Genomic DNA, 23,082 nt, shown 5'->3' on the forward strand with positions numbered 1-23,082 from the left:
TGACAACAAGCTGCTTCTTTTCCCATTGTAAATTTCTGCATCAGAATTTTCCTTCAAATGTGCTGTCAAGGTTTATTGTACAATTCAGCTTTGGCTGCTCAGTGGGTCAAATGATGACTTGTATCACTCAATTCTACGTCATCTTATTGTAACTTCTTTCTGTTGTATCTATGTTGTCTCCAAACATATCTGCAGACTCTAACTGCTTTCAATTATAATCAATTGAATCTATTTTCAGCCCCCACCTGTGTCTCCCCTTCATGTACTTGTGTGTCCAATTTCTGAAACACCTTGGGTGAGAGATTGGGGTGTGAACCTAATCTGTTCTTCTGCAAGAGTGTGTCCACTGACAACTGTGTGCAATTGCAGCTTGAACATGTATGAGAGCACCAAATCAAGAGTCTCTGGTTCTACACCTTTTATCCTTTTTGCCTTCAAAGATCAGCTACCGTTGGCCCGGAAGTATCTCTTTTCTTGAAATGAATTCCTGGGAGAAAAATTATTTTTTCCCATTTTACCCAAAATGTTTGGCTTTGAATTATTTACAGGAGTGAACATTCTTATTTTCCTAAGACTCAGTTAACCAATTCTGAATATTTGGATTTTGTATTTTAACAAATCAATAGTTTTGTTTATTAAATAAGCCAGGTTGATTTGGTTTTGTATTTGTTTTCATTTCTAAGACTAACATTGAGAAAGCATTCAATTTTATGTTGCAACCTGTAGAACTATGGGACGAGAGTGACAGTACAGTCCAACCATCTCCAATAGCACTTGCAACCTTTCGTATCATTTTGCTGAATGAGTATGAACTGATTAATCAACAATTTGTTGAACTGAATTTACTCTGCTTTTTGTGGACAAAAATGCCTGAACAATTTTTCACTTGGCCAAATAATGGCCAATGTTGTAACGGTATTAGAACAAATTGAATGAAGGCTGAGCTTGTTTTGGAATATTTCTCCAGTATAGCCCTGATGTTATTAAGGACAATAGTCTTTGTTGTATACCTTATGCTGAAACCTTAAAGATTTTTTTTTTAGCTTGAAGGTGTTATATAATTTTAAAGATTGGAACTTCTGAGGAATATTGTCCCTGGAAAGAAATACCCGTTCTGTACTTGAATCTTCAGAAGTTTTGCTATTGCAGGAAAAGGCACTTTATTCCAAAGGTTTGGGAGAGGGTTGAGGTGAGGGAGGAGCGGAGGTAGAGAGAAATAAGCTGGGTTTGTTTTCCTTGGAATAGAGGAGGCTGAGGGGTCATCTGGTTGAGGTAGACAAAATTATGAGCACTGATAGTAGATTGTGAGAATCTCTTCCCCATGGCAGACATGTATAAGACCAGAGGGCGTAAGTTTAAGGTGAGGAGGTCAGAGGAAAGTGTTTTTCATCCAGAGTCTATGGAGCATGCTGCCTGAGAAGGCAGTGGAGACAGGTACTGTCCCAACATTTAAGAAGCATCTGGATGAGTACTTAAAATGCCAGGCATAATAGGGTATGAGCCAAGTTCAGGTAAAATGGGATTATGGAGTTTGTTGATCTGTATAGAAATGGTAAGCTGAAGGGCCTGTTTCTATCTTACATGAATCTGTTATTATTATGTTATGCCCTTTGACTCTAAAAGAAAACAGACAAAGAGAGACTACATGTCCTCCAATTCCAGTTACAAATCCATCTTGCACTCTGTCTGTTCTTAGTTGCTTGAAATGGTTTGTGAATTCCCAAATCTGGTTCAACATGGCCTATAAATGGGACCTATAAGACATAGGAGTGGAAGAAAGGCCATTCGGTCCATCGAATCCACTCCGCCATTCAATCATGGCTGATGAACATTTCAACTCCACCCACTCGCACTCTCCCCGTAGCCCTTAATTCCTTGCGAGATTAAGAATTTATCAATCTCTGTCTTGAAGACATTTTAAAGTCCTGGCCTCCTTTGCACTCCGTGGCAATCAATTTCTCAGGCCCATCACTCTGGCTGAAGAAATATCTCTCCATTTCCGTTCTACATTGACCCCCTCTAACCCTGAGGCTGTGTCCAAGGGTCCTAGTGTTCCCACATAACGGAAACAACTTCCCAGCATTCACCCTTTATAAGCCATGCATTATCTTGTAAGTTTCTATTAGATGTCCCCTCAACCTTCTAAACTCTAATGAATACAATTCCAGCATCCTTAGCCGTTCATCTTATGTTTATCAATGAGATTGGCCATCTACTACAAATATGAGACACGGCTAGGAAATTGAAACCTTCTGACAGGATATTAATGGAAAATTTTTAATATATGTTGAGAAACCCTGAACAAGGGGAAGAAAATAAAGTCAAAGTTTAAAAAATAACAAATTAGTGGGACGGGAGCAGGCTATAATGATGAGTCTACCAGGGCAGTGTGTTTATGGATCTTGGAAAGGAGGTAGTGAGTTGTATGAAGTTGTGCATTTGAGGAGGAAGTTATATAGGAAAGATCTTGGGAAGCCATAAGATCTGTGATTGTTCTTGAAACAATCCCTTGATAATTGGGATCATGGTTCAAGAAAAGTAGGAAGTAGTGTTGGAGAATTCCATTTCAATCTCTGCCAGGTAGAGGTCAGTTTACCAACAACAAATAATCATTCTCAGCAGGCTTGATAATCGGGGTGAGACCCGTTATGAAGATGTGGGTATACCTTTTAAGAGAGTTAAAAGCAGTAGAACTACTGGACAGCTCGTAATAAAGCAACGATGTGTGTAACACTGAGTTGAACAACTCGAGGAGCTTTGACAAAGGGTCAGTTAGACTTGAAAAGTCAGCTCTTTTCTCTCCTTACAGATGCTGACAGACCTGCTGAGATTTTCCAGCATTTTCTCTTTTGGGAACTCGAGTAGCTTGTTGCCTGGAGACAAAAGCAAATTTGAATCCGGCCAATCAGTTTAAATTATACCCCAAATAAAATTCCATTTTCCAATCAAGTTTGAATTGAGTATATTGACAATCTTTAAAACCAATGACACGATCTGATACTCTGGGTATATTGACTGGGGGAAAATTGAGCAGTCGAGAGGAGATCTGCCACATCCTAGCATGTAAGATACTACTTGGAAAAAGTAAATCTCTTAAGTCCCTTTTTGATCAGTAACCTGTAATGCAGAAATTCCTAACCAGGAGAAAAGATGACACAGGAAAAAGAACCTGCAGCTGCCTGTTTTTGAGTTAAGTGTTGTTTTGTAAATTTTAATTGGGAGTTTTATCGGACTAGTATGATAGAAGGGAAGGTAAAAGATAGGTTAGAGAAAGAAATTGTAAATAGTGGTTAGTTAATTGTTCTCTCTTATACTTTAAGAAATAAAGTTGTTAAATTTTACTTTTAAATAGTCCTTGGCCACTCGATTTTTGCAGATTGCTGTATGGGATAAATCTCTTCTCTTCTGTGTTGCTGGGTTTAAATTAAGCAGAAGGGTTTACCCAGTGTTGTAACAACAGACCTGAAAGAGAAAAGTGTAGCAGTTTCAGTGGGAGGTTGTGTTTGTGTGGGTGAAAGGAGCAGAGAACTTTGAACACACATGTTTAATAGTTGTTTTTTTTCGTATAAATTTAGTTTGATTTGAAAATGAGGAAGTCCTGAAATGGTTTGAAGAAAATTTCAGCATTGAGGAATAAATCTGATTGTATTTTGTTGGTCAATTCATCTGAATAGGTATTAATAGAACTGCCTGTCATTCCAAACTTCACTCAAATTTGTGTGCTACAGCTGCCGATTTTTTTCGAAGTTCCAGAGTAAAATTTTATTTTTAAGCCATTCGTGTTTTGCCTTTCTAATATTTTACATGTGCATCTATTTATTGAGTACAGGTTTTTATTAGCTTTTTAAAACAGCAATTAAACTGTAAACATTTAGGAATATTATATAACCTCGCCAACATCTAGTGGTCAGTCAATAAACTGCTTGGATTGTTGCCATTCTAATTGAAGTTCCCTTGAGAGGCCACATGCACTTTGAGATTAATTTAAACAATTTAGGCTTCAATTGCAAATTAGTTTTGGCAAGATGTAAAGATTGTCTAAATGAGTAAAAGTCATTGTTCTTTAGGGATTAGAATGTGTGTACCATTATTATGTGAAGAACAAACCTTCATACGTTTTTGCTATGTTTGCAGAAGCTAACCCGTTAAAAACCAAAAGCAATCTCCTGAAATGTTACTTTTTGAATCATAGTTGAATTTCTTTTTGCTGGAGGGAGTTCATGTGGATGTGAGGAGGGAAGTATCCTTTGGTTGAACTCCAGTGTTATTACACATGTTAAATTGGGGAATATATTCTTTTTCTTAATACTGGTGTGCATTAATGCTGTTTCTCTCTATTTTCACCTTCTGCATTTCTGCATTACTTTAATTTCCTTTGGATGGTTATGAAGTTTGGCAGACAAATAGATCACCAGACTGCATTTAGATGGGGGATTTCAATTTTGAAAAATTCATTCCCTTTCTTGACACCCAATGTATCCCTACCTAGGCATTTTCCCATATTTCATTTCCCTCACTCCTAGTACATATCCTCTCTTTCTTTTGATTTACCACTCAACCTCTAGCTCTGCTGTCAGCCACCTTAGCCCTAGTCATCCATCTTATCCATTCCTTTCCCTTTTGAAGGTTAGAGGCAAGTAAGAGCCCCTGACCAGTAACCATTTTCTTCCGACAGTGCTTTCTTTGTAATTTATCTCAAACAGCTTGTTTGTCTTCAAAACCTTACTCTTAAAGGTATGAAGTTATAGAAAGTATATTCCAGAATGTTAACATTTACAGTAAAATAAAGGCATCTAATAACGAATGACAGAAATTTGATCACCTTGTGAGATCCAGGATTCTCATCTTGGGATCCTATAAGACTTAGTGGTTCCATTTGTCAAGGATATCGAGGCCAGTCATTTGGTGATGAATGTTGGAATATTTTACCACCTGCATTTGGAACTTAGAATCAAACAGGTGCATGTTTGAAATGAGACAAAAACAGAAAATGCTGGAAAATCTCAGCAGGTCTGGCAGGATCTGTGGAGAGAAACATTTAGGGACCATTGACCCTTCAGAACTTTTGTTTGTAAAGCTTTATCATGACGACTATTTCCTCCTTGCATAATTTTGTCTTAGCACATTTTTCAGAATTCCATTTGAATAATTTTAAATTTAATATTTTCAGAAATGATGTGTTGTACCATCGTTACAAAATTTTTCTTTCAACATTTAAGATGAGAACTGACATGCTTCTAGTTTGTTTTGGAAATTTCTCTGTACTTTGCATATTAACATCTCAGCATTTAATACTATTAAAAGTAGCATTTTGTTAATTGTTTAAGCCCAACCTTCTACCAATATATGTCCATTGTCACGACACAGTAACGTTCCTGTGCTCCAGCAAGTGGTGTGAACATCTGAATTTGGAAATTATAGCTTTGTTAAAATTATTTAATGTGCAGTATTGCTTTGCATTTATTTTCTGTTCCTAATCACATTTAACTGAGTGACTTGTCAGGCAGTTGCAATAAGCTCTTGCACATAAACCATAGTGCTCTGGGGTTGGAATCATTCAGACCAAATTAGGAAACGCTGATAGATTTCTTTATCTAAAGGACGTTGTTGGGTCAGTTTTTTTTTAAAAGAAATATGTCAGGTAGATAATGAGAATCGGATACTTAATGGGCACAGGCTCAAACAGGTAAATGCTTGCCACAAAGATTGGTGTGGGAGAAATGGGTTTGAATTCATGGGACATTGGCAGTAGTACTGGGAAAGAAGGGACCTGTTCCGATGGGACAATCTTCATCTGAGTCATGTTGGTTCCAGAGTCCTAGCGAATCGCATAACTAGTGCTATAGACTGGGCTTTAAACTAAATGGGGAGGAGGGAAAATTAGAAAACCCAACTTAAGGAGGTAAGAGTGCAGGTTAGCGGTGGCAGATGGTTACCTAACAATAAAGGTGAGACACAGAACAGGTGAATATCTTTTTGCACCAAGGGATTATAAAAAAAAGTACAGAAATTTAACAGTGGAACAAATTTAAAAACTTTGCATATAAATGCATGAAGCATTCAAAACAAAATTAAAGAGTTAATAGCGCTAATAGAAACAAAAGGGTAAGACCATAAGACATAGGAGTGGAAGTAAGGCCATTTGGCCCATCGAGTCCACTCCGCCATTCAATCATGGCTGATGGGCATTTCAACTCCACTTACCCGCATTCTCCCCATAGCCCTTAATTCCTTGTGACATTAAGAATTTATCAATCTCTGCCTTGAAGACATTTAGCGTCCCGGCCTCCACTGCACTCCGTAACAATGAATTCCACAGGCCCACCACACTCTGGCTGAAGTAATGTCTACGCATTTCTGTTCTGAATTTGCCCCCTCTAATTCTAAGGCTGTGTCCACGGGTCCTCGTCTCCTCGCCTCATCGAAACAATTTCCTAGCGTCCACCCTGTCCAAGCCATGTATTATCTTGTAAGTTTCTATTAGATCTCCCCTTAATCTTCTAAACTCCAATGTATACCATCCCAGGGTCCTCAGCCGTTCCTCGTATGTTAGACCTACCATTCAAGGGATCATCCGTGTGAATCTCCGCTGGACACGCTCCAGTGCCAGTATGTCCTTCCTGAGGTGTGGGGACCAAAACTGGACACAGTACTCCAAATAGGGCCTAACCGCAGCTTTATAAAATCTCAGTAGCACAACGGTGCTTTTATATTCCAACCCTCTTGAGATAAATGACAACATTGCATTCACTTTCTTAATCATGGACTCAACCTGCCTGTTTACCTTTAGAGAATCCTCGACTAGCACTCCCAGATCCCTTTGTACTTTTGGCTTTATGAATTTTCTCACCGTTTAGAAAGTAGTCCATTCTTGTATTCTTTTTTCCAAAGTGCAAGACCTCCCATTTGCTCACATTGAATTCCATCAGCCATTTCCTGGACCACTCTCCCAAACTAGATCCTTCTGCAGCCTCCCCACTTCCTCAATACTACCTGCCTGTCCACCTAACTTCGTATCATCGGCAAACTTCGCTAGAATGCCCCCAGTCCCTTCATCCAGATCATTAATATATAACGTAAGATTCAGTAGAGATCATGGAGACATGGTTACAAGGGGACCAGGTCTGGGAATGGAATATCCGGGTGTACTCAGCAGTGTGGAAAGAGACTGAAAAGAAAACGAGGCGATGTAGCTATGCTGGTGAAGGAAGGGATAAGTGCTGTAATGAGAAATGACATAAGCATGAGATAAAGATGTGGAATCCGTCTGGGTAGAAATAGCAAAAGGAAGGAGTACTTGGTAGGAGTAATCTATAGGTCTCCAAAGAGTAGTTCTGTAGTTGGGCACAATATAAACGAGGAAATATTAGAGGCTTGCAAGAAAACTAATGCAATAATCATGGGTGATTTTAGTTATACATACAGACTGGAAGAATCATATTGGCAAGGGTAGCCTGGAGGCACAGTTCATTCAATGTACTAGAGATTGGTTCCACAACATACTTCTCCAGCAAACAGTCAGGGATCAAGCTACTGTGAGTTTGGTATTATGTAATGAGGAGAGATTAATTGACAGCATTATAATTAAGGATCCACTAGGGAGAATGATAGAATTCAAAATTCAGTTTGGTGGTGAGAAAGTGGAGTACTACAATAGTGTTCTGGAATTAAACAAAGGAAATTGTGTAGGCATGAGGACTGAATTGGCCTGAGTAGATTGGGCAGGAAAGCTAAATGGTTAGATGGCAGATGAGCCGTAGCAGATGTTTAAGGGGCAACTCGATTCCTCACAACTAAAATATATCCCAATGAAAAAGAAAGGTAAGGGGGGGGGGGGGGGGGGGGTAAAAACAAACATCTATGGCTAAGCAAGGAGGTCAAGGACAATATAAAGTCAAAAACCAGTGGCAGGGCTGGAATGTTGGGAAATTTTCAGACATAAAGGGATACTAAAAAAATTAATCCAGAGCTAAGGTATGTTATGAAAGAAAATTAGCACGAAATATAAAAAGATAGCGAAAGCTTTTATAGTTATATAAAAGTGAAGATTGTCGCTAATGTGAATGTTGGTCCAAAGTTTGAGAAGATTTGTAGCTCGGGTGCTCGTTGCTGTGGTTTGTGAGAAGATTTGTAGCTCGGGTGCTCGAAGGTCCCTTGGAAGACGAAACTGGAGAGTTAGCAGTGGGGAGCATTGAGATAGCAGAGATGCTGAATTAACACCGTTTTCATGGTGGAGGGTGATAGAATGGGCAAATCATAGGCAATAGATAAGGTAGAACTTGGAACAATCTACATCGATAGGGAAAGGTACGAAGCAAACTATTCGGATTGCAGACTAGTCCCCCATGCCTGATGGCCTACATCCTAGGATTCCTGAAGAAGGGCTAATGCCCGAAATGTCGATTCTCCTATTCCCTAGATGCTGCCTGACCTGCGCTTTTCCAGCAACACATTTCCATCTCTGATCTCCAGCATTTGCAGACCTCACTTTCTCCTCCTACATCCTAGGGTATTAAAGGAAGTGGCAGCAGAGATAGTAGATCCATTGGTTACAATATTCTAAAATTCCCTGATAACAGGGAATTTTTGCTAATTGGAAAATGGCTAATATAGCGCCCTAATTCAGAAAGGGAGGGAGGCAAAATGTGGGAAATTAAAGACCAGTTAGTTTAACATCTGTTGTTGGAAAATTGTTAGAATCAATTTTTGAGGAAGCAATATCAGGACATTTGGAAAGTCAAAACACTCCATCAGAGTCAGTCTGGTTTTATAAAGTGCGCATAATATTTGCCTAATTTGCTAGAGTTCTTCGAAGATTTAACAAGCACAGTGGATAATGGGGATACTGCAGATGTAATTTATCTGGACTTCGTAACACATTTGATAAGGTGCTGCACAAAAGGTTAATTCACAAGGTTTGATCATATGGGATATGGGGTAATTTATTAGCCTGGATAGATGACTGGCTGATGGACAGAAGACAGCGTCAGGATAAATATTTTTCTGGTTGGCAAGATGTAACTAGTAGGATGCCACAGGAGTTCAGTCCTTGGACCCCAGGTAATTACAACCTACATTAATGACTTGGATACAGGGAAAGAAGGCTCCATAGCCAAATTTGCTGACAACACAAGAATAGTCGGGACGGTAAAATGTGGTGAGGAAATAACCTTACAATGGATATAGATAGGTTAGGATGGTGGGCTAGTCATAAAATCGGAAAATCCCTACAGTGCAGAAAGAGGCCATTCAGTCCCTCAAGTCTGCACTGACCCATTGAACAGCATTCCCCCCCCCCCCCCCCCCCCCCGCAAAACCCACACTCCCCTCCCACCCTATCCCTGTAACTCCACATTTACCATGGGTAACTCACCTGGCCTGCACATCTCTGGACACTATTGGGCAATTTAAAATAACCACTTCACCTAATTTGCACATCTTTGGGCTATAGAAGGAAACCGCAGCACCTAGCAGAAACCCAAGCAAATATGGGGAGAACATGCAAACTTCAGATGGTCACCGAAAATGGAATTGAACCTGCAACCCTGGCACTGAGAGGCAGCAGAGCTAACAACTGAGCTACTATGCCACCCTTTATCTTTGGAAATTGAGGCATTGAACTCACGCTCTCTCTCGCGCGCTCTCTCTCGCTCTCTTGAAGCCTCCAAATAACACAATCATAGAATCCCAACAGTGCCGATATAGGCCATTTGGCTCATTGAGCCTGCATCAACCCCCCAAACAGCATCTCACCCTGTGTCCATAAGCTCCACATTTATCATGGCATTTACCAGTCTAGTAACATTATCATCATGCTACTATATCCTGATAGCATTAATGCTATGATACTTGCATTAACATCATTTTGCAATATCTAAGTTAGTTTTATGCTGTTTTGGTAACTGTGTCCTTTAAAGATTTAATAATCCCTCAATCTTGAATATTATATTTAATTAAAATAACATGTACTGTATGTCATAAATTTGATGTCACTTGCTTTATAATATGGCTGTTTTTGTCAGCTGAGTTTTTTTCTCTTCAATTTTGCATTGTATGTCCTGTCTTACACACCATGCTCCTATCCTGAGTAGCTGAAAGTTTCTTTGACAGTCACCAGAGCACCAAAAAAGTAGCTATTTGAAAGAAAATACTTTTTCTTCCTTTTTACAGTTAAGGAATACTCAATCACCTCAAGAGTTTGGTGTTTTCTGACATTTGCTAGTTAACCTGTTTTAAGGTCTTGGGAAGAGACTAATGAAAGTAACATTGTATAAATGCTGACCTTTTGCCAGATAGAACATTTTAAGAAATTATTTGTTTGTGGGATGTGAGCTCACTGCCTGCTCAGCATTTATTGTGATCCCTAGTTGCCCTTGAGAATGTAGTGATGAGCTGTCCTCTTGAACTTTTGTAATCCACTTGCTATGGATTGACTCTCAATGCTGTTAGGAAGGGATTTCCAGGATTTTGACCTAGTGACAGTGAAGGAATGGCGATGTATTTCTAGGTTAGGATGGCAAGTGGCTTGGAGGGGAACTTGAAGGTGGTGGTTTTTCTATGTATCTGCTGCCATTTTCCATCTAGATGGTCGTGGGTTTGGAAGGTGCTGTCTGAGGACCATTGGTTAACTTCTACAATGCACCTTGTAGATAGTACCAGTAGTGTGTACTGACTGTTGGTGGTAGAAGGAGTGGATGCTTGTGAATGTAATGCCAATCGAGCGAACTGCTTTGTCTAGCTGCTTGTGTATTGTTGAGGCTGCTCTCATCCAGGCAAGTGGGTATTCCATCACACACCTACTTGTGCTTTGTAGATGGTGGACAGGCTTTGGGAAGTCGAGAGACGAGTTACTCACTGCAGTGTTCCTAGCCTCTGACCTGCACTTGTAGCGACTGTGCTTGTGATAGTTCAGTTGAGTTTCTGATCAGTCTGGGCGGCACGGTGGTACAGTGGTTAGCACTGCTGCCTCGCAGCGTCAGAGACCCGGGTTCAATTCCCGCCTCAGGCGACTGACTGTGTGGAGTTTGCACGTTCTCCCCGTGTCTGCGTGGGTATTCTCCGGGTGCTCCGGTTTCCTCCCACAGTCCAAAGATGTGCAGGTCAGGTGAATTGGCCATGCTAAATTGCCCGTAGTGTTAGGTAAGGGGTAAATGTATGGGTGGGTTGCGCTTCGGCGGGTCGGTGTGGACTTGTTGGGCCGAAGGGCCTGTTTCCACACTGTAAGTAATCTAATCTAATCTAAAAAAAAATAATCCCAAGGATGTCGACTGTTCAGCCAACACTTCTGTAAAAACAAGGAGCTTTAGTGTGGATGCCAGGTGACCCTTCACTGCGTGTGGGTATCTCTAAGGTATTATTGGAATAAAAGGGTTGAATTTATCTTTGATATTTGTAATGTGACCATTTCAAATGCCTCTTGTGATAGTGTAACACAGTTCATCTTTCTTTTGCGTGTCTGTTGTTTTGCAAAAAAGTACACTGGCAGCCTCTTGTAAATCTGTTTAATGACTGACCACCATGGTAAGAACAAAAGTGAAATTTATGGTCTAGATTTCACCCTGGGATTTGACATGGAATCATAATAGTATCACAGCATCTAATGTATTGCTTGTGGATATTTTTTCTAGTGAACCTTTTATTTCTGTGGGATGCTGCATTTGATATTGAAAATATTTGAATAACTTTGATGTTGTCTGCCTGCACCCACAGTTCTTGCTCTTCTTTTTGCTGTAGCCTCATGTTTTTGCTTTGTCCAACTTCAAGTTTGAAATGAGGGAGGCTGAAAAAAATCAATCTACCTAAACTGTAGCTTATGGAAAATTCACAAACATCTTTATCACCTACCATCACATTAAGGCAGTTGTTACCAAGCTCTAAGGGCTTCTAGTTTCTTAGCCCAATCCCCCCCAACACCCACCCAAAATGCTAATTCTCACCTTCAAATCTTTCAATGTGCCTGACACACCTTAACTGTTGGCCTCCATGCACTGCTACTCAGAAGCTGCCTTTGTTTGCTTCCCACTCCAGTATCAATACTGTTAGCAGTTCTCGATATATAATGTCATGCCTCCTGGCAGGTTGCACAATGTATTAGCTATTCATTTGATTTGTAGATGCCGGTGTTGGACTGGGGTGTACACAGTTTAAAAAATCTCATAACACTAGGTTATAGTCCAACAGGTTTAATTGGAAGCACACTAGCTTTCGGAGCGTCGCTCCTTCATCAGGTGATTGTGGAGGACACAATTGTAAGGGCACAGAATTCATCGCAAAATTTACAGTGTGATGTAACTGAAATTATACATTAAAAATACCTTGATTGTCTGTTGAGTCTTTCATCTGTACGAATACCATGATAGTTTCACTTCTTTCATGTGTAAATCACAAAACTTTTTTAAAATAAAGGTTCCATTCTCAGGTTAATTGTAACAATTGGTGTTAGCCAGCCAATATGTTGAAGGTGTTAGCCCCCTGTGCTCTCTGTCTAGGCCCTGATGTTTAGATTGATTCAAATCTAAAAAGTGAGATAACAGAGTTTTACATGAATTCATGCAGTTTTTGAGCAGAGTACAATGTAACTCTGCAAGTACAAATTCACCCCACAAAATATATGTGTGTGTGCATGTGTCTGTCTGGGTTGGGGTTGAGAGCGCGCGTGCGAGAGCGAGAGTGAGTGAGAGTGTATACAGTGTCTTGTCTGTGAGGGGGTGCATGTGAGAGTGTGGGAGTTGAGGGGGGGGGGGGGGGTCTCATCCCACGTACTTCTCACGTAGGCGATTTCTACTGCCTTCTAAAGGTACACAAAGCCAACACACCAGGACGTCTTATCATATCCGGCAATGGGACCCTGTGAGAGAATCTCTCCAGCTATGTTGATGGCATCTTGAAACCTATTGTACACAGGACCCCCAGCTTCTGTCGCGACACTACAGATTTCTTACAGAAACTCTACACCCATGGATAGTTTCACTTCTTTCGTTTGCAAATCACAAAACGTTTTATTAATAAAGGTTCCATTCTCAGGTTAACTGTTAGCAATTGGTGTTAGCCCCCCTGTGTTCTCTGTCTATGCAATGATGTTTAGATTGATTCTAATCTAAAAAGTGAGATAATGTACTTTTACATGAATTCATGTAGTTTTTGAGCAAAGTACAATGTAACTCTGCAAGTACATATTCACCCCACAAAATATATGTCTGTGTCTGTGTCTGGGGTTGAGTGAGAGAGAGTGTATATGTGTTTATGTGAGTGTAGAGTGTCTTAAATCTGTGTGTGTGTGTGTCTGCGGTGGGGGTTGTGAGTGTGTGTGTGTGTGCGTGAGTATAGAGTGGTCTACTTCTCTGAGAGGATGCATGTGAGTGTTGTGTATATGTGTGCTTGTGTGTGTAGGAGTGTCTGTGTGTGTGTGTGTGGTGTTAGTGCAATGGTGGTCAACTGTAGTGTGACATGAACCCAAGGTCCCGGTTGAGGCCCTCCCTATGGGTATGGAACTTAACTATCAGCCTCTGCTCGGCCACTTTTCGCTGCTGCCTGTCCCGAAGTCCGCATTGGAGGATGGTCACCCGAAGGTCTGAAGTCGAATGCCCTGGACCGTTGAAGTATTCCCCAACTGGGAGGGAACACTCTTGTCTGTTGATTGTTGTGCGGTGCCCATTCATCCATTGCCGTAGCCTTTGCTCGGTTTCCCCAATGTACCATGTTTCAGGGCATCCTTGCCTGCAACGTATAAGATAGACAATGTTGTCTGAGTCACATAAGTACTTGCCACATTCATGGTGAGAGGTGTCCCCACGTGTAATGGTCGTATCCATGTCCACACTTTGACACATCTTGCAGCGCCTACCGTGACAGGGTTGAATGGAGTTGTCCTGAGAGCCGGGCAGCTTGCTACGAACAATGAACTGTTTGCGGTTTGGCGGTTGTTTAAAAGCGAGCAGTGGAGTTGTGGGAAGGTCTTGGTGAGGTGCTCGTCCTCATTGATAATATGTTGCAGGTCACGAAGAATATGGTAGTTTTCCAGCTCCTGGGAAGAACTGAACAACAAAGGGTACCCTGTTGGTTGCAGCACGTGTCTCTTTCCTGAGGAGGTCATTACGGTTCCTTGCTGTGGCACATCGGAACTGGTGGTCGATGAGTTGAGCATCGTACCCCGTTCTTATGAGGGCATCATAAGTACTTCCAGTCTGACATGCCTGTCACATTCCTCCTCATCTGAGCCGATCTGGTGTACATGTAGGGCTTGTCCATAGGGGATGGCTGTTTTAATGTTTTGGGTGGAAGCTGGAGAAGTGTAGCATTGAGAGGTTGTCTGTGAGTTTGCGGTAGTGTGGTGCTGAGGTGTCCATCCTTGATTGAGATGCATGTGTGCAAGAATGAGACAGATGAGAGTAGTCCATGGTGAGTTTGGTGGGATGAAACTTGTTATCACTGTGTAGTTTTATCAGTGACTCCCCGCCATGGGTCCAGAGGAAACAAATGTCATCAATGTACCTGGTGTATAATGTTGTTTGGAGATCCTGCGTAGAGAAGAAGTCTGTTCGAACCTGTGCATGAAGATGTTGGCATATTGGGGTGCAAATTTGGTCCCCATGGCTGTTCCATGTGTCTGGATGAAGAACTGGTTGTCAAAGGTGAAGACATGATTGAGAATAAAGCGGATGAGTTGTAGGATGGTGTTTGGAGATTGGCAGTTGTTGGTGTTGAGTACTGAGGCTGTTGCCACGATGCCATTATTGTGGGGGATGCTGATGTCGAGTGCTGCAATGTCCATTGTGATGAGTGTTCCCGGTTCGACTGGTCCATGGGTGTAGAGTTTCTGTAAGAAATCTGTAGTGTCGCGACAGAAGCTGGGGGTCCTGTGTACAATAGGTTTCAAGATGCCATCAACATAGCTGGAGAGATTCTCTCACAGGGTCCCATTGCCGGATATGATAAGACGTCCTGGTGTGTTGGCTTTGTGTACCTTTAGAAGGCAGTAGAAATCGCCTACGTGAGAAGTACGTGGGATGAGACCCCCCCCCCCCCAACTCCCACACTCTCACATGCACCCCCTCACAGACAAGACACTGTATACGCTCTCGCTCTCTCGCTCTCTCGCTCTCTCGCTCTCTCGCTCTCTCGCTCTCTCGCTCTCTCGCTCTCTCGCTCTCTCGCTCTCTCGCTCTCTCGCTCTCTCGCTCTCTCGCTCGCACGCGCGCTCTCAACCCCAACCCAGACAGACACATGCACACATACATATATTTTGTGGGGTGAATTTGTACTTGCAGAGTTACATTGTACTCTGCTCAAAAACTGCATGAATTCATGTAAAACTCTGTTATCTCACTTTTTAGATTTGAATCAATCTAAACATCATGGCCTAGACAGAGAGCACAGGGGGCTAACACCTTCAACATATTGGCTGGCTAACACCAATTGTTACAATTAACCTGAGAATGGAACCTTTATTTAAAAAGAGTTTTGTGATTTACACATGAAAGAAGTGAAACTATCATGGTATTCGTACAGATGAAAGACTCAACAGACAATCAAGGTATTTTTAATGTATAATTTCAGTTACATCACACTGTAAATTTTGCGATGAATTCTGTGCCCTTACAATTGTGTCCTCCACAATCACCTGATGAAGGAGCGACGCTCCGAAAGCTAGTGTACTTCCAATTAAACCTGTTGGACTATAACCTAGTGTTGTGAGATTTTTAACCCTATTCAATAGAGATTTTCAGACCAGAGCCTGATTCTGTCCTCACTGAACAGTGGAGCACACACTTTATGGCATAGGTGACCAGCTAGTACTCCGAAACAGATAATTTCAGCAGATTTTCTTACAGCAGTACAGAAGAGCTGTGCGGCAGCTTTCACACCCACAGCTGAAATGAGTTGTTAATATAGACTTTGGTGCCACAGCCTGAATGCCACTGGAAAAAGTTAGGTCTATTCCTGTTGTTAAATCTCTCCATTCCTCTCCTTCCAAAATACATTTGTGGTAATTATGCAATCTATCTTCTTTTAGGAGCAAGAAGAAAACAAAGGAGCTACAAGCTGGCCAGAGTTTTACATTGATCAGTTGAACTCTATGGCAGTTGTGAGTGTTTATTTTACAGTTCTCTACATTTATAAACCATGTTATTCATCAAGTGTAGCCTGAATTCTGGTAATATGCATTAAAAATAACACTTATCAGAAATGTTTTTTGAGAAAGGTAATGAGTGGGGCTAAATGGAAAATAGCAATTATATTTGGAATGTTAAGTTTCTCTCAATATTAACCTTTGATTCATATTTTTAGAACACGGTTGGTAAGTGGAATTTTGCACTTTCAATTCTGGACTTTGGTAGCTCATTTCCCACGTCATTCTGAATCAATAATGCCTCCCAAGCAAATCTTTATTTTGCTTCCAATGCCATTTAATAGTTTTCATATTTATTCTCTGAAGTCTAAAAGATAACACAAAGCATTTTGGGCAGAAATTGCATAGTGTTTGGTAAACATACTCTCGCTCATGAATTTGCACTTATTTGCCCTTATCAAAGCAATGATAATGAAGGTCCAACTTTTATTTTCCTTTATTTCTATGAATTAGTTTGTACTCTGTTTTTCTTTTCAAATCAATATTCCACTGCGCGCCCCCGCGCCCCCCCCCCCCCCCAAAAAAAAAAACAAGCATTGAGACTAGAGTACTGTGCATACTGACAGTGTTCTGATATTTCACAGAACAGTTACACTCTTGCATGGACGTTGCCTGATAATGCAATGAGCATTACTACCAAACTTTTCTCTCATTGTCTGCTTGTGTACCTCTAGAAGGGGCTGATGGTTGTTATCAGGATGGTAGTCTGTTTTGTTCCTTGTAGCCCAGAACTGTAGAAATAAGTTGTTGTATTCCTACTGCTAGTCTATCTAAAATAAGTAACTCTGCATAGATCAAGAACTAAATCTGGGACATCCTTGATCGTTGTGGTCTGGATAACTTATTGAACTGCTATAAACACTCCATCTTTATTACAAATCTCAGCTTGGGATTTAATAAAGCTTGCTACTGTTTGATTTCATTTATTACTGTCACGTGTACCAAGGTACAGCAAAAAGTATTTTGTATACTATCCAGATGAGTCACATTTACGTAAGCACATCAAGGTAATAGAACAGGATGCGGAATATAGTATTACAGCCATAGAGAAGGTGCAGAGAAAGATCAACTCTTAATATATAAGCAATCCATTCATAAGTCAGTTCTGCATCAGAATGCCCAGTACACTGATAAGAACTGGCGAGGTTTGCGTTGGAAATGTTTATTTTGATTATGTTTAGCTTCACCTTTGTATAATTTTGACTTTCATGTACCTTCAGAATGCTTCCATTTCCACAGCTCTCAAGGTAGCTGATCTTAAATTTTATGTTGGGTTTGGGGTAAGAAGGGAGTTACAAATCTAAGATTTTAAATCTGAGGCAGACAGACATCAAAGGGATGAGGAATGATTAGAACAAAGAAAACTGGATTGAAATACATATAAATAGAAAGGAAACATTGAAATTATTTAGTTCATTGCAAAACCTGTGCTCATCAAGGGCAAACAAAACACTGTTTATGTAGTTGCACAACCGGAGTCGATGTGAACCATTTCAAAATTCAAAAAACTCTCTCATATGCATAAAATATAGAAATTCAGACAGGAAGAGTTTTAACAATGAACGAAACGATAAAGTGAGGAGTAAGGTATAAAATGGGATAATGAACATCTTGCAAGCGATATTGTGAAGTAAACATCAAAATGTTAATAAACACATTGAGAAAATAATTGTACAATGTGAATATGGACCCATATTAAGGGGAGACCACATCCTACAATAAGGAATTAACAAACTTGTTAACAAGTACTGTATGCCTGTTCCACAATGAATGGAAAAGACAAAATATCAACAATTGTAATTGTTCCACCATTGACAGCATTGCCTTCAGCTGTCAAGTAGAGGAAAGTGAGGAGTGCAGATGCTGGCGATCAGAGTGAAGAGTGTGGTGCTGGAAAAGCACAATAGGTCAGGCAGCATCAGAGGAGCAGGAGAATTGATATTTCTGGTAAGAGTCCTTCACCAGGAATGAAAGCTTGTGAGCTGAGGGGGAGGGGTGGAGAGATAAATGGGAGGGGGTGGGGCTGGGGAGAAGGTAGCTAAGTGCGTGATAGATAGTTGGAGGTGGGGATAATGGTGATAGGTCTTCCACACGTCATTTACTGTATCTGTTGCTCCCGATAGGGTCGCCTCTACATTGGGGAGACAGAGCACCTACTCTGAAGCAGAGTGCTTCAGAGAACGTCTCCAGATCACCCGCCTGAACCAACCCCACCACCCCATGGCTGAACACTTCAACTCCCCCTCCCACACTGCGAAGGACATGCAGGTCCTGAACCGCATCCATCGTCACACCCTAACCATCCAATGCCTCGAGCGAGAACACCTCATCTTCCACCTCGGGAACCTCCAACCTCACGGCATCAATGTGGACTTTACCAGTTTCCTAATTTCCCTCTCCCCCACCTTATCCCAGATCCAGCCTTTCAACTTGGCACCGCCCTCATGGCCTATCTTATCTATCCATCCTCCTTCCCATATATCTGCTCCATCCTCCTCTCCAACCTATCACCATTATTCCCACCTCCATCTACCTATCACACGCTCTGTGCCTTCTCCACAGCCCCACCCCCTCCCATTTATCTCTTCAACCCCTCCGCTCACAAGCCTTCATTCCTGGTGAAGGACTCTTGCCCAAAACATCAATTCTTCTGCTCCTCTGATACTGCCATATCTGCTGTGCTTCTCTAGCACCACACTCAACTTCAGCTGTCAAGTGCCAGTGCAGAATTCTTTAGGGAGCTCTTTCCACTACATCTAGCTTGTTTTGCTAATATCTTTGTTTTGTTTGACAGCAGTCCTGTGAGGTGAATTTAAAATGTTGAAAGTACGGTGGCTCAGTGGTTAGCACTGCTGCCTCACAGCAACAGGGTCTTGGGTTCGATTCCAGCCTTGGGCATCTGTCTGCGTGGGTTTCCTCCTGGTGCTCCGGTTTCCTCCCACAGTCCAAAGATGTGCAGGTCAGGTGAATTGGCCATGCTAAATTGCCCATAGTGTTAGGTGCATTAGTCAGGGGAAAATGGGTCTGGATGGGTTACTCTTCGGAGGGTCGGTGTGGACTACTTGGGCCAAAAGGCCTGTTTCCATAATGTAGGGAATCTAATCTAATCTAATTAGTAAAAAGTGCTAAAATGTGTTAGGAAGGAACATTATTTTGCAATGAGTGGTTTGTAACTGGTACATACTGCTTGTGTGTGTGGTCGAGGCAGTTTCAATTGAAGCGTTCAAAAGGGAATTATAAGACTAATCTGAAAAGGAAAAATGTGCAGTGTTATAGGGAAAAGGAGAATGAAATGAAGTGAAATGTTCTTTTGAGAAACCAGTGTGGACATGATGGACTGAATAGCCTCCTGCATTCACTAATTCTGTGTCAGAGGAACTGTATGAACACAAATCAGCTATTGCTTCAAGAGAATTTAAAGATAATTTCAGCACAGAAACTTTTGGTTAATACAAAATTATGGGGAAAAGTATTATAGAGAAAATAATGGAACTTATAATGGACAAATTTCAGGACCTGATGTATTATGAGGTAGAAACTTAGAAGACATAGGTTAGCAAGTTGTAGATCCATTACTAATATTTCCCAGGAGTCCCTTGATGCCCCTGCTATTTCTAATTAGTTTTATTTGAAATGTGGATGAGGTGCGCGATGAAACTTGTCAGTATTTCTGGAATCATTTAATTTTGAAATCCAAATGAGAGGAGTCCCTGGGATGATAGGGATTTATTTGCACTTGGGGAATGTTGAAAAGTGGCTGGAATAAACATTAAGTGGCACTAGAGTTTTCCAGTTGAGAAGGATTGAGTTTTTTCTTTTGCTTTAGGGAAGAACTCACCGTTTGGAAAGCTTGTGTTTGTCAGTTTGCAGATTACCTGGTGGAAATTTGATGTATAAAACATTTTGACCAAATAAAGTAGATAATTTAGAACTGTTAGAAAATATGTACCACAATGTAAGGATGGTAGTGTGCAAGTTACGAACCAAAAATATTTAGAACCTGGGAAGAGTTGTTTGAAGCTGAGAAAGGTTATTCAATTGAGCGTAGACTACCAAGAGATAGACTACCAATCTCTCAAGACTGGGAATTGAATAGAGCAGTTTAGTCAAACCTATATAGATGATTGAGAAACAAATTAATTTTCTCTGGTGTCTGTGTATAGTAACGAGATGGTGTTGGGATACATAGGAATGTATTTTTATTTGAAATCATTCAAATTGTGCCATGTAAATAGCTTTGGTTACTCTATTTATCTTTTGCAAAATGAACTTCTGTTTTGTTGTACCACCTAATCTGCTATCACCTAGTGGAGTTCCACGTAATTCACTTTCAGGTGGTGAATCTCGGGAATAATGTATAGATGGGGGAGATTCCCTAGGGATTTGCCTAGGTGCAGAAGTTTAAAATATGAGAACAGGTTGCATAAACTTGGGTTGCATTCCATTCAAATTAATTTAGAAGATTGAGACGTTAGCTCATTGAGTTGCTAATGATAAATGATGGATTAGAGGAAATGAGGGAAACTATATTTCTCTCGTGGATGAATTCAAAACGAAGGAGAATAATCTTTAAAATTGTAACAAGGGTTGTTAATATATGGAGTCAGGAATAATGCTTTTGCCAAGAAGTTAGTTGAAAACGGGACCTATGCCAGAAAAAAATGACTATTAAAATATTCAAGTGAAATTTTTGTTTTATGGTACTTTCAAGGGATATGCAACAAAAGTAGGGTAAATGAAGTTAGAGTTTAGATTAGAGTGGTGCTGCAGAAGCACAGCAGGTCAGGCAGCATCCGAGGAGCAGGAAAATCGACGTTACGGCAAAAGCCCTTCATCGGGAATAGGCTATTCCTGATGAAGGGCTTTTGCCCGAAACATGGATTTTCCTGCTCCTCGGTTTCTGCCTGACCTGCTGTGCTTTTCCAGCACCACTCTAATCTAAACCCTGGTTTCCAGCATCTGCAGTCCTCACTTTTGCCTAAATGAAGTTCGAGCTCAGCTATGATAGAGTTGAATATTGGAATGAATACACTGATTTTTGTCTCTGCCTCCCGAGAACAAATAACTAGCATATTTTACATGTTTACACACTACTGAATAAACTGACACTCCCAACACTAATAATGCAATTTTGGGGATTGCCAATTGGCTTCAAATATGAAAATGCTTCTGAACACTTGAAGATGACCTAACTATTTGGTTTTGATTTTCTCCCTTCAGTGCATTCCCAAGTCTATAGAGGTGCTTGATGTTAAATAATTAAATGACGCTGATGTTATAATAAATTGGCACTTTCTCATCATGGATATCTTGATAATTCAGTGTTTCTTAATCAGATGTCATCTATAAATTCCTTGAGTTATTCATGTAGTCTGAGTATTTCGAATGAGAGAGCTCTATTTAGGCTAAGTTACTCAATGTAGCCTCTTGAATTTAATAGGATAATTGGATTATATGTTGGAGAAAATTGTGTCCTTTCCTACACATCTTCCTTGTGACAATCAGCCTTTGTGGTCTTGATGGCTGTGCAAAATTGAACCACTGATGCTGATTTAGATCCTAAAGACTAACTTGGAAGCTGGGCTGTTAATCCTTGATGTATATTAGTCCAGAAAAGAAATAGATCAGTACAGTGTCTGCAAAATGCTCAGTTTCTTTACAAGTTCTGTATGATGTATTATTAAAGGAAAGAATTGGTGAACTGACCTTTACTTGCTTTTTAGAGAAAATCGCTTATAGCTTTGGAGAAAGAAGATGAGGAAGAAAGGAATAAAACTATTGAGAGTTTGAAGACTGCACTGAGAACGCAACCAATGAGGCAATCTATCTTTAATGAATACTTATGATTTTACATTGAAAAACTGTGTATGTGTTCCCATTAAAGGTGACCATCTGTGTCATTTGCACGTGCGCTGAGGAGCCCAGATGACATTGGCGTTTTGTACCAGAAATCTCAGTTAATAGTGTGGCCCTCTGCATGTGTGGATGATGTTGCAATGATACAGAATGATCTGAGTTTCTCATTTAATGTCCACTATCAAATGGGGAAACTTGGGAATCCAAATGTCAAATTAATTAAACCTAAATATAGATCAAGCTTCATAGGCATAAAGGAACCTGCCTTAAGCTATCCCTAGTGTCAACTTCAGTGGTAGGCAAAGGGATTTTAATTTCTTGCTCAACCCTAATTCCATTATAGACAAGAAACATTGCTAGTTAGGAAAGAGTTTACCTTCAGTTAAACAGAATGGTAGAAGGAAAACTGAGATGCACCATTTTTATTACAGGCTGCTGTCCCTTTGTAGTAACACTACCCGTTACCTCTAATACTGTGTATGTAGTGCTCCACCTAGTGGTAACATTGGCTTTAAATATAAGCACCCAATAAAGCATTCAATTTCAGTATGGCATAATTGTAGTTAATTTCTATAACTTCCTTTTTATAATCGATAAATGTTTCTTTTTTAAGCTCTATTTTCTCCATATGTTTTCTTTTTGGCAAATGATCTTTGGAAAGATGATCTTGTTAGGTAGTTGACTAAGCTCAGCAAGAGTGCATCATGAATATAAGGAGTCCTCATTTTAAGTCTGTATTTTAAGGTTTATTTTTGTTTTATTTTAATACCCTCTCTCCCCACTTAGTGTTATTCCTAATTTAAAGATCCCTTACAGGTCGTTCTGTTATAACACGCTTTTTGTTAATACAAATTTGCTGTAATGCAGTTGATGAAATGAGGATGCTGTTTCTAAAGCACGATCTTTTAAAATATGTTGGCTGTCACGTAATTAAATCACCAACACTTTTAAGCGCTGTTTCTAAAGTGCAATTTTTCTATAATGCAGGATTGCACAGGAATGCAACCATCGCCTTATAGAAGAACTGACTGTACTTCCTAATTGTGTCTCTTGTCTTTGGGCCTTTCACATTCTTGTACCTCTTGTGCCATTGCATT

At 40.5% G+C, this 23,082-nt stretch overlaps 1 protein-coding gene and 1 long non-coding RNA gene across 2 annotated transcripts in view; one reads left to right on the top strand and one right to left on the bottom strand.

Annotated features, from left to right (window-relative positions):
- The window catches only part of LOC148149413 (uncharacterized), a 187,951-nt gene that overhangs the window by 112,328 nt on the left and 52,541 nt on the right, over window positions 1–23,082 (bottom strand). The window lies entirely within an intron of this gene.
- daam1a (dishevelled associated activator of morphogenesis 1a) overlaps window positions 1–23,082 on the top strand; it is a 119,093-nt gene that overhangs the window by 47,982 nt on the left and 48,029 nt on the right. Inside the window, exons 3-4 of the mRNA XM_043697779.2 lie at window positions 16,013–16,084; window positions 21,853–21,947. Coding sequence (XP_043553714.1) covers window positions 16,013–16,084; window positions 21,853–21,947 — 167 coding nt within the window. The remainder of the gene's footprint in view (window positions 1–16,012; window positions 16,085–21,852; window positions 21,948–23,082) is intronic.

This window comes from Chiloscyllium plagiosum, unplaced genomic scaffold (genome assembly GCF_037043375.1).
Source record: "Chiloscyllium plagiosum isolate Xiang-an unplaced genomic scaffold, Cpla_swu_hap1 HiC_scaffold_8, whole genome shotgun sequence".
NCBI lineage: Eukaryota > Metazoa > Chordata > Chondrichthyes > Orectolobiformes > Hemiscylliidae > Chiloscyllium > Chiloscyllium plagiosum.